General features: G+C 38.4%; 1 protein-coding gene across 1 annotated transcript in view; it reads right to left on the bottom strand.

Annotated features, from left to right (window-relative positions):
- Positions 1–2,615: 2,615 nt before the first annotated feature.
- LOC128664452 (uncharacterized) overlaps positions 2,616–12,343 on the bottom strand; it is a 14,383-nt gene continuing 4,655 nt past the window's right edge. Inside the window, exon 2 of the mRNA XM_053719283.1 lies at positions 2,616–2,635. Coding sequence (XP_053575258.1) covers positions 2,616–2,635 — 20 coding nt within the window. The remainder of the gene's footprint in view (positions 2,636–12,343) is intronic.

The raw sequence follows: 12,343 nt of genomic DNA, 5'->3' as shown, positions 1-12,343 counted from the left end.
TGATGTGTATATTACACTATCTCAATGAGTGCTCTTGCTAGTGATACCAAGAGAACACAACTATCAAGGTGGGGGGGGAGGCCAAGTGCGAGGCCTAACCCCAGTCAGCCATTTTTGGCTCGTGCTTCTGATCTAAACTAGTATTGGGGTTCTTCTACAAGCGTCTAATATGCCTTACTACTTGGAGTGTGCGATGGCTCAAGCATAGTAAATACATAACTCAAGATAGGTCGAGCATTGGTAAAATTCAATATACCTAAACAAGGTAGTCCAACTATAAACAAATAACAATCATTGGTAAAGGTAGTATGGTGAAAATTGAGCTCATGCAAGACCTTATAACGTGGTGAAGGGAGGGCGGGGAAGACGAAGTCAGATAGTAACAATCGGTAGACCAGAGTCAAATTTCGTCTAGCTAAGCCCCGCATTCCCCACCACCCATAGTGTGTGGCAGCCCTCGTATGACAAGAGCAAATTTCCTAGAGAAAAGAAACATAAATAAAAAGAGAAAACAAACAATACTAACATTACAAAGTTTTCAAGACATCTGAATATGCATTTGAGAATGGCAAAGAAGCCATAAGCAGTGGCGGCAAGGACATCCTGAATAATAGCAAATTACGCTACTTCTGAACAGGTTGGCAAAACTGTAAACACATAACAATCAAAGAAAGGGTATTATCCCAACAGTTCAACACTTGAGTGACACCTCAGCGTGGCGAGGGGAGCATGGGGAGGACAAAGTTAGGTAGTGATACGACTAAATTATAGTCAAGCTTCGTCCAATTGGACCCCAGACTCCTCATCGCCTACGATGCGTGGCAGTCAACTTGCGGGTAGAGCAAAGCTTAGGAAAAGCTGACTCTCTAAAATGTCAGCATGTTTGAATATGTTATCAAAACAGGGAACAGACCACAATCAATAGTAATAGTATTATTTTGACACTCTAAGGCAATAATGGAAATATGAAGGTAGAGAAACCTGATAGAAAAAAAATTTGCTGAAATTATCCAAGAGCAGTTGTTAAGGTGGCTTTAAAGGGGGAAGATAGCCCCTGGAGGGGATATCTAAACTCTCAAAGGGAAGTACAGTAACTCCCTACACAGAGTGCGGGAGGAAGAGCTGAGCAAAGGGGAACTTATGTTGTGTGAGGCTCATCAGTGGCACTACTGGTAGACGGGGTCTGGCCCGATCGCTGTTGATGTTTCTTCTGGGTGTTGCTTAGTCTCTGGGGAAGGGGCCGCCACTCAGGGGCCGAGGCTCTCAGTCCTCTGGTGGGATCTTTGTCGTGATGAACTCCAGGCGGATCTGGTGGTAACAAATCCCACCTCTGCATGAGTTCTCTAGCTTGTTGTGGGGTGGATACTGTATACTGGTGGCCATCTTTAGTGACGTGAAGCTTCACAGGAAATCCCCATCTGTATTTTATGGCTTTGTCTCTCAGCAATCTAGTGTAAGGCTGATAGTGGCGCCTTAGTTGGAGAGTGTGTGGGGAGAGGTCTTGATAGATTTGTAGGTCAGAGTACTGTTCTGGGAGGTTTCTGCCACCTACTAATGCCCGGAGTAATTTATCTCTAAAGGTGTAGTAGTGTAGCCGCGCTACAACGTCTCTTGGCTTATCTCCCTCTGCTGACCTGGGTCTCAATGCCCTGTGTGCCCTATCAATCAGCATTTCCTGACCTTCCTCTGGGCCAACAATAGCGGTGAAAAACTTTCGTAGGTACTTGTCTAGGTCCTGAGGGAGGACAGACTCCGGAATACCCTTCACTCGGATGTTGTTGCGCCGGGTGCGGTCCTCAAGGTCGGCTAGTTTGACCTCCAGATCAGAGATTTGTTCAGCTAGGCACTGAGAGTAGCCAAGTAGGTTGGTGTGGTCGATCATTAAATCTTCTTGCTTACGTTCAATGGTGTCAGTGCGTTCTCCAATAGAAGCTATATCACGCTTCAGATCCGCATGGCTCTTCTCGAATTTCTTTGAGAGGGAGTCATGGTGAGAGGCCAAGAGTGTTGTGATAGAATCCATAAGGTTGTTGTTAACCTCTTGGCCGGTGCGTAGGGATCGCCCCACTGATTGGAGCAGGGCAGTCTCATTAGGAGTTTCAGCAGAATCACTGACATCCGTGAGCTCTTCATCTGTGCCAGCTAGGGATCTAGAGAGGGGTTTACTGAAATGGTCCACCACTGTACGTTTAGGCGTGTTAGAGGGCTTTTGTTTTCTTTTGAAGGTTTGGGGCATTTTTCGGCTCTGCATGGATATTCAGCAAAATTGAGGATAATGATAGCACTATAGTGGTCTGCTTTAATCAGGCTGACTGGGGTCACGGCATCAAGGGGCTACCTACATAGTTAAAGGATATATTACATCAAAGCAGAATTGTTTTGGCCTGTATCGCTATAAGGGGTAGTTAGCACACACTACTCCATCAGCAATATTGTCGGGCTAACTGCACCAAAAACACCAATATTCCCTCTCGACTCGGGGTAGAGGGATACGACCCAAGGGGAGGGGAAAAGGGAAGTGGAAGTGACCAGCCTGGACAAGCCAGGCCGGAAAGGGTGAGTCTTGAGGGATTACTCTTGCTCGGCTACACGTATATATCTAAACACCATACACATTAATTATGAAGAGAGCAACCTGTAGAGAAAAGTGGCAGTTAGGCAAGCAGTAAAACAGTGCAGTAATTAATTGCAATTTTGTGTGTCCGGTATATTTACGGTATCTGAGGGCCTGCAAAGGATTAAGGTTGTTAGGCAGATTAAAATAACACTCCACCTTAAGCTGATGCTCAAGGACACCTGTGCTGACGCAGCAGCAATAAATGGACAACAACAGTACACTTATAGTTGGAAGCTCCTCTATATAAAGTTTGGCCTTAGGTATAGGTGAGAGTACAACTTTTCCCAGTCAAGCAATCAGTATTAAATGTGTGGCAGGTGTAAGGCCCGTTTAGTGTGGGTAATGAGTAAGGCCCAACAAAGTTACTCTCTTTAGGAAGGTATAGTTGAGAGAAAAAGTCTCTATAACAGGGGTGATTCTTATTGTACCTGCTGCCGTGTGACAAAGTTACATGTATGCAGGCTACTCACCGGGGTCAGAGGAGACAGAGAAGGGTGTCAGCTGAACAGACTGGCTCTTACCCGGTCTTGCAGTGGGGCACTTATGAAGCGAAAAGCTGATGAATTTGTAATATATCTTAAGGGCCGTGAGCCTTGCAATCAGCTGGGCTCTCTGTGTAGGAGTTGCAAAAGTGAGAAGGCCCCAAGATGGCGGGTCTTCGCGCCTTTTCTTAAGGCCTGCTGAGGAAGGATCGTAGTTGGTCCCCAGGGACCGCAAAAATCTGGCAGATCTTCGGGGTCACCGGACCCACCGGGAGGTGAGGATGGTCAGTATAGCGGTCAACCTCAGGTCCGGTAACTTCAGGTGTTCCAGAGGTAGTTCAGGAGAGCTCCTAAGCGCCAGACAGCCCCACTCGCACGGGAAGGAACAGCAGCGAAGCACTGCGGAGCGGATCCCCGACCCTCCGGAGTGATGTGGTAGGATGAGGCTCAATCAGAGGCTGGGCAGGCTAAGGCGGGTTAAGCGGTTACTCCGGAGCGGAGCCCCGACCCTCCGGAGTAGGTGGGGAGCTACCGCACTAGTTGTGGGACCAGTTAGGAGTCCGTCCGTTGCAGATGGGTTGCGGTAAGTGGCGTTAGTGGCGCGAGAGGCAGGCCAGTAGGTCTGGGTAGTTAGGGAATCGGCAGTCTCACTCAGGGTACCTCTCTGGCAAGTTCGGCAATGAGCGGTGAAGGCCTGGTCTGTATACCGCAGTGATGCAGCCGACAGTTTCTGCGTAGGGGAGCCCAAAAGATTGAGTTGGGTACAATATTCTGCCCCTATTTAGTGTCCACGATGTTTCTAATAATAAGTTGGGCAAAAAGACCCAAAAATAGACCTTTATATGGCTTTTTATGGCTTTAGGGCTCAGGAGCTCAGCACACGCACGTCTGAACAGTTCAGTGGCTAACTCCGCCCCCCCTGTACTTAGATTTTAAATAAAAATAAATACATTTTTGCAAAGGGAACAACACTAGTTTCATATGTTTTTGGAAAAATTCAAATAACCCAGATATGTATATATATGGGACTGAGACATTTGATATTAAATTAATGATTGCTATGTTGAGTAATGACTACATCAAATACATATGAATGCTTGGATCATTTCTAATAATTATTTCTATTTTTATTGCAGACAACCATTGGTCATGGGCATCAATCTATGCACTTAGAAAGAGATGGAATGCCTGCATGAAATGAAATAAGTCATAGCATATGAATGTGCAATAAATGTTTATAAAGTTTTAAATACATCTCTTAAAATATAGTGAGATGAAGATATGGAAGTTACTTTGATGTGATATGACTATGAAATATACATTTTCTGTTAGGCTAAATGAAATATAAATTAATTTAATATAATGTTAGATGTATTTGATGTTTCATATCAAAATGATCAGAAAATTCATTAAGATATAACTTATCCAAAACAAATATTGTGAATAGATGTTGCAGTAAATTATGATAAAATGAATAACCATTTCATAGAAATACTGATTTAAGTTATTCAAATGTTTAGAAATGGTATTGCTGCATATATTGCTGTGTCTGTTTATAATGCTGGAGTAGGGGAAGAATCAGCGCTAGTTATAACCTAAAGCCAAATACAAGTAGGGACCCTCTCAAGAAATCCCTTGGGTGTGTAGCTACAGAAAAGTGGAAGTATTGGCGCTTACAGCTAGGATAGATCTATATTTATATGAAAATGCGAATAAATAATACAAAATATATATCTATATAAGAGCAAGAGATAATATAGGATATATTATGGGGCTTCTAAGAGATTGCTTAAAATGATACAACACTCTAGAAAAGATATCAAGAATTTAATATTAGTAGATTAATAAATACAATTGATAAAGAACAATGTCTAAAATATCAAGCACAATTACAATATAAAATTTAAAGGGAAGGGGTATGCAGGGCAGTAAAACCTAACTCTAAAGACTAGCTCAAACAAGCAGATTACAATAGAGAGGTACAATGTCAAGCAGAACGATTCCCTATTCCTAAATAGTAAGCTAAAATACACACGTGGATAGGAGATGGCCTCTGTAATGTAAATATAGCACTCGATAATAAAACACTGAATAATAAAACACTCAATAATAAAACACTCAAATATAGAATCTGGACATCCAGTATTAAAATAATAGGGATAAACGTGCAAACGTGTTAAATATAAACAGTGATCAGAATAAAAATGATCAGAATAAATTGTCCCGTAAGAGCAAATATATATATAGGCTCAGTAAGCAAGGATGGTATTGTATATCACCAGTATGTCTATTGGAGCTTAGTCTATTCACATATGCTCTCAAATGTAGTTGATCTTGCTCATCGAGTATTGGATCAAACTTAAACACATTTGAGAGTGGTACCTTAAGCTTTGTTAAGAAGAGAGAAGGCAGCTGTCTGTATTAGAGTGGATCGATCTTTTCCGTCTCTATTCAGTAGTCGGTCTGTGTCCGATAGCCGCCTCTTCAAAATCACAAGAGCAGTGTATCCAGTAGCCAGCTTAGGCTTTGCTGGCGTTTTCTGTTTCTGCACGGCCGGTCACGTGATGCTGTGTCAGCTGTCAGATAGCGTGTAGCCGTATCAGCTGTTTTTACCGGTGTCCGTGCACTCTCTGCTTTCAGTGAAAGCTAAGTCAGTATATTCAGAATTGGTGTGTTGGAAGTTCCTCCTTCCAGGCTTACAGCTGAGGGCGAACTCTTCTTAATGGAAAGTAGCAGCACTCCTCTTTTTAGATAGAAATAGAGGGTGATGTAAATGTCTCAAAGGTGGATGGTAGTAAACAACTTCAACGCGTTTCTCCCCTTCCTGGGGCTTTTTCAAGAAGTGTTCACCTGTCTTCTAAGGCTCCTTAATATACACCTCATAGGTGTTTCATTGGTCAAAAGTCCTGTGGGTGTGTGAATCAATTACCTGGTGATATTTAAGGTGGTAATTTTTCGTTCTATGCAATAGATTATAGTTCAATTTCTTAGGGATATTTAAGGTGGTATCCTTTGGATCTCAGCAGTAGTGTTTTTACAAACATATACTGCATAGGTTATACAACATTCTCCATATATATATAAATTATAGACACTTGGATAATTATAATAGATTATTATTAGTGTAAGAGATATAGTTAGATTCAGTATATTTTACTTGAAAAGATAAAAAAATAAAAAAATTATTAAAATTAAAAAACAAAGGTTGAAAAGGATAATATTTTTAATATTTTTAATCATACATAAATGGGCTTATATCCAGTTCTGAGTTTAAACCCAGGGGGTGTAAAGTTTTCATATTGTATATTAGCTCAGCCTCTCTTTTGAGTAGTTTAGTCTCGTAATATCCCCCTCTCCAGTCACGTTTAACTTTCATTATTCCCCAAAAGGAGAAATCTTTAAGTTTATTGTTGTGGACGTTCCTAAAGTGACTATACAGATGTGTGTCCATCTTTCCCTTTTCTATTATGCACAGGTGTTCCCTTATTCTTTCCCTTAATGTTCTTGAGGTCTCACCTAGGTACTGTTTTTTACAGCTACACTGTATTAAATAGATGATCCCTTTATCAGTGCATTGTATTGTATCCGTAATGGGACATACTTCACCCGTCTGTGTGGAAGAGTACTGTTTTATTTTATTGCTGTAGTTACATGATCTGCAGCAATGGCAGGGGTAGAAACCTTTTAGTGTGTTCCCTAAAAGATCCTGTTCTTTTAGGGGGGTTTGCCTTAACAGCCTACAGCTGCGTGGAAGAGTACTGTTTTATTTTATTGCTGTAGGTTGTTAAGGCAAAACCCCCCTAAAAGAACAGGATATTTTAGGGAACACACTAAAAGGTTTCTACCCCTGCCATTGCTGCAGATCATGTAACTACGGCAATAAAATAAAACAGTACTCTTCCACACAGACGGGTGAAGTATGTCCCATTACGGATACAATACGATGCACTGATAAAGGGATCATCTATTTAATACAGTGTAGCTGTAAAAAACAGTACCTAGGTGAGACCTCAAGAACATTAAGGGAAAGAATAAGGGAACACCTGTGCATAATAGAAAAGGGAAAGATGGACACACATCTGTATAGTCACTTTAGGAACGTCCCACAACAATAAACTTAAAGATTTCTCCTTTTTGGGGAATAATGAAAGTTAAACGTGACTGGAGAGGGGGGAAATTACGAGACTAAACTACTCAAAAGAGAGGCTGAGCTAATATACAATATGAAAACTTTACACCCCCTGGGTTTAAAACTCAGAACTGGATCTAAGCCCATTTATGTATGATTAAAAATATTAAAATATTATCCTTTTCAACCTTTGTTTTTTAATTTTAATAATTTTTTTATTTTTTATCTTTTCAAGTAAAATATACTGAATCTAACTATATCTCTTACACTAATAATAATCTATTATAATTATCCAGTGTCTATAATTTATATATATATGGAGAATGTTGTATAACCTATGCAGTATATGTTTGTAAAAAACACTACTGCTGAGATCCAAAGGATACCACCTTAAATATCCCTAAGAAATTGAACTATAATCTATTGCATAGAACGAAAAATTACCACCTTAAATATCACCAGGTAATTGATTCACACACCCACAGGACTTTTGACCAATGAAACACCTATGAGGTGTATATTAAGGAGCCTTAGAAGACAGGTGAACACTTCTTGAAAAAGCCCCAGGAAGGGGAGAAACGCGATGAAGTTGTTTACTACCATCCACCTTTGAGACATTTACATCATCCTCTATTTCTATCTAAAAAGAGGAGTGCTGCTACTTTCCATTAAGAAGAGTTCGCCCTCAGCTGTAAGCCTGGAAGGAGGAACTTCAAACACACCAATTCTGAATATACCGACTTAGCTTTCACTGAAAGCAGAGACTGCACGGACACCGGTAAAAACAGCTGATACGGCTACACGCTATCTGACAGCTGACACAGCATCACGTGACCGGCTGTGCAGAAACAGAAGACGCCAGCAAAGCCTAAGCTGGCTACTGGATACACTGCTCTTGTGATTTTGAGAGGCGGCTATCGGACACAGACCGACTACTGAATAGAGACTGGAAAAGATCGATCCACTCTACTACAGACAGCTGCCTTCTTTCTTCTTAACAAAGCTTAAGGTACCACTCTCAAATGTGTTTAAGTTTGATCCAATACTCGATGAGCAAGATCAACTACATTTGAGAGCATAAGTGAATAGACTAAGCTCCAATAGACATACTGGTGATATACAATACCATCGTTGCTTATTGACCCTATATATATATTTGCTCTTACGGGACAATTTATTCTGATCATTTTTATTCTGATCACTGTTTATATTTAACCCTTTTAGATTATTTTCTTTTGCACGTTTATCCCTATTATTTTAATACTGGACGTCCAGATTCTATATTTGAGTGTTTTATTATTGAGTGTTTTATTATTCAGTGTATTATTATCGAGTGCTATATTTACATTACCGAGGCCATCTCCTATCCACGTGTGTATTTTAGCTTACTATTTAGGAATAGGGAATCGTTCTGCTTGACATTGTACCTCTCTATTGTAATCTGCTTGTTTGAGCTAGTCTTTAGAGTTAGGTTTTACTGCCCTGCATACCCCTTCCCTTTAAATTTTATATTGTAATTGTGCTTGATATTTTAGACATTGTTCTTTATCAATTGTATTTATTAATCTACTAATATTAAATTATTGATATCTTTTCTAGAGTGTTGTATCATTTTAAGCAATCTCTTAGAAGCCCCATAATATATCCTATATTATCTCTTGCTCTTATATAGATATATATTTTGTATTATTTATTCGTATTTTCATATAAATATAGATCTATCCTAGCTGTAAGCGCCAATACTTCCACTTTTCTGTTTATAATGCTGCCACCCGGTGTTTCCATACGAGAACTACAACCAAAAGGCTTTTTGGCTGTTAAAAATAAGATATTCCAATTATCCAATGACAAGGGACAAGGCTCCGTGGGCGTTTCCAATATTCACCAATGACTGATAATAATCCAAAAAGGGGAAGGGTGAAATCAGATGATTTAAACCCCAGCATAGAGACTGATAGGTTGTTGGCTTACTCCTGAAGGAATAACTACGACAGTTATTATTAAAGCACACACATACTATTGGACTCCATATGCATTATCCCCAAATTTTGAATTTCTGAGGTGAAATTGGATCTGTTAAGAAAACATTGGAAACTGGATTGCTGTTTATTTGGTGATGTATACAAAGTTTTATTGTAAGATGTTATATGCATAGCCATTACAGTTAATAGATTTAAAGAGCAGATTATACTTTTAAACTGTGTGTCATTGTTTTAGATAGCTCTTAGCCTGCGTATTTGTATGCAAGCATTTAAAGTAAGCATTTACTATTACTGTATGTAGCAGAGTTAAAGAAATAGTTTGGATTTTAAGTTAGCATTTCACAGCCTATATATTGTTTAAAGCTGTATCTGATTTGTTAAGTAACTCATCTGTGCAAATTCTGATATTGTAAGTTAATTATGTATTAGGATAAATTGCAGTTAAATAGCAGAATATATATATTACCCTATTGATTATAAGCACTGTTGCTTGGATGTTAAAGGCTATTTATAAATAAGGTTGGTTTTAAAAGTAAGCGTGTATGAACTTTGCATAGCATATTTAAATAGTTTTCAAGCGCATATAATATTATTTCATATTCCTTTTATTGCAAATATATTTCAAAAATGTTCATGGATATTAACTAAATAAAATAGTTCAGGTATTTATATTCATTTTATTTGTTGTCTTAGTAGAAGTATATTGATTGTGGGTTCAGTCTAAAGGAAGATTGTTAAATATATTCCCTGCCATATACTCACACATTGTTTGGAGAATACAGCTAAGATTTTCATAAATATTCTGACATAATATATGGAGGCACATTGCATGAGATTTATTAATATTCGTCATTTTTGATATAATATATTTGTAGTAAATAGAAATTATTATAAAAGAGAAAAAAAATCATATTTCGATATTAATATTTTGAAGATATAATTTTTGAAAAGTTTAAATATTTAATTTTCATATTTCGAGATTGATATTAATATCTTGAAATATTATAAAAGATTAATTTTTGAAAAATTAATAAAAATATTAATTTTTCATATTTAAAAATTAATCAAAAATATTAATTTTCATATTTTCAAAGTTAATAAAAAAATATTAATTTTCATATTTCAAAGTTAATCAAAAATATAAATTTTCATATTTCAAAATTAATACTATTTTTTTTTAATATACATTTTTCTCTCTCTTTTTATTGGCAAAATTGTGATTAGCGTTGTAGTTTAACTAAGTACTAAACCAATATAATAATGTCTGTAGCCAGAAGTGACTCATTTAATTCTATACATAGCAATGAAATTGGTCCCATAACAATACCTATTACTAAAGGCCAGGTCCTTAAGAAAGATATCTTAAGTTACATTAAAGGGAAGTTAAATATTGCGGGTGAATTAAATGATTTTATGGATATGCTTGAAATTAGAGCTAAAAATATTACCGTTAATAATAATATGTGGAATGAAGAGAATGAATTCTTCCAAGAATTATTAATCATTAATCAATGCAAAACTCCCAAAAAGCGAGAGGAACTAATACTAAAATCTTGGCCCCTTTTAATATGCATTATTGACGAAATGTCGTTTTGTGCCATAGACAAATGATTGCAAATACAGGAGCTAGAAAATAGTATTCGTTCCTCACGCAGACGCGAAGAGGGTTTAAAAATAGCCAAAAATAAAATGGATGAATTTGCCCAAAATCTAGCCGCCTTAGATAAGCAAAACATAGACTTACTCACACAGATACAAGATTTAAATAAACAGTTTGCGCAAAGCCAGAGAGAATTAAGCGATTTAAAAAGGTCATATCGCCATAATGAAAACCCTTATATTAGCAGTGAGAATAATGCAGATAATGCTAACTCCTTTAGCGAATGCGTCAGGGAGGAGGTACAAAAATATATAGAACAGTATAGACAAATGACCCCTAATGGGTCAGAAATAGATTTCCCAAATAGGCAGTCACCTCATGATATAAGTCCAGAGGACTGCTGTGACGCAGCTGGTGCGGGGGAGGGAAACTCTAACAGAGACTCCCAAAGTAAGTCTGATAAAGTTTATGATTCCCATAAAATAATCACCTTCGTACAACGTGCAGTACCTATATTCTCCAATAAGGGAACAACATCTGTAATTGATCATTTAGAGGCTTTTAAAAATGCGTTAGCTATAATGAATGTTACAAGTGAGAAATTGAAAATTGAATTTCTGCCCTGGGTATTTGAAAGTAAGCATCACAAATTCTTTGCTTCACTAAGGGATATGAATATTCATTCCTGGAATGGGATAAAACGACAATGCAGAAAAGAATTCGGGCAATATCGCACTAAAACTGCCGCAAAAATAGCGGTATATGGTTTAAAGTGTCATGCGAATCAGAGTCCAATCTAATTCCTTTCTGTATTGAAAAATGCGTACAGTATGGCTGAAGATAATCCCAAATTTGATGGCTCGGAATTTGTAAATTTATTTTTTGAAGCACTGCCTACACCCATCAAAATCAACTTAGCTAGAGATTTTGATGAGGACTGCTCATTGGAATGGCTGATCAAAGAGAGTACAAAGTTATACTCTATTCAGCAGTCCAGTGAGCAGGGGGTTAAAAAGGAGTCAAAACCCAAAATTGTAGCAGAAACTAGGGTGTCACCTAGCCCCCTCAATTTGGAGTCTAAACAGAGAACCTATGCGGAGGTGGCCAGTCAAAATAGGCCATCTCGACAGAGGTTTAACTCTGCCCCTTCCCCTACACAGGTTGAGACGCAGGGAGACTATAACCAAAGTGGGGGACATAATCAGGTGAATAATTACTCACAAAGAGAATACTCACCAAATAATTGGTATCTGCGCAAGGGTAGATACAATAAACGGCAAAGATATTCTCAGTGTAACTAGACACCCCAGGTATATAATGCTCCCCAAGGTACTAATACTGAGCAAGCTGAACCCCAGGGGCAACCACGCCAGAATAGAAATAGCGGCCCTGATTCTGAGGGAACCCAATGGTCCAGGAATCATTATTATGGGGCACCAAGAGATAGGCCCAGGGGTAGAGGTAACTTGTACAATCAGGTAGATATGCTGTTTACCCAGTTAAATCGGTTGAGCGAACAAATCTCTAATATGA

The sequence above is a fragment of the Bombina bombina genome, chromosome 6, assembly GCF_027579735.1.
Source record: "Bombina bombina isolate aBomBom1 chromosome 6, aBomBom1.pri, whole genome shotgun sequence".
NCBI lineage: Eukaryota > Metazoa > Chordata > Amphibia > Anura > Bombinatoridae > Bombina > Bombina bombina.
The sequence above is the reverse complement of the archived record's forward strand: the minus strand, read 5'-3'. Positions and strand labels throughout refer to the sequence as shown.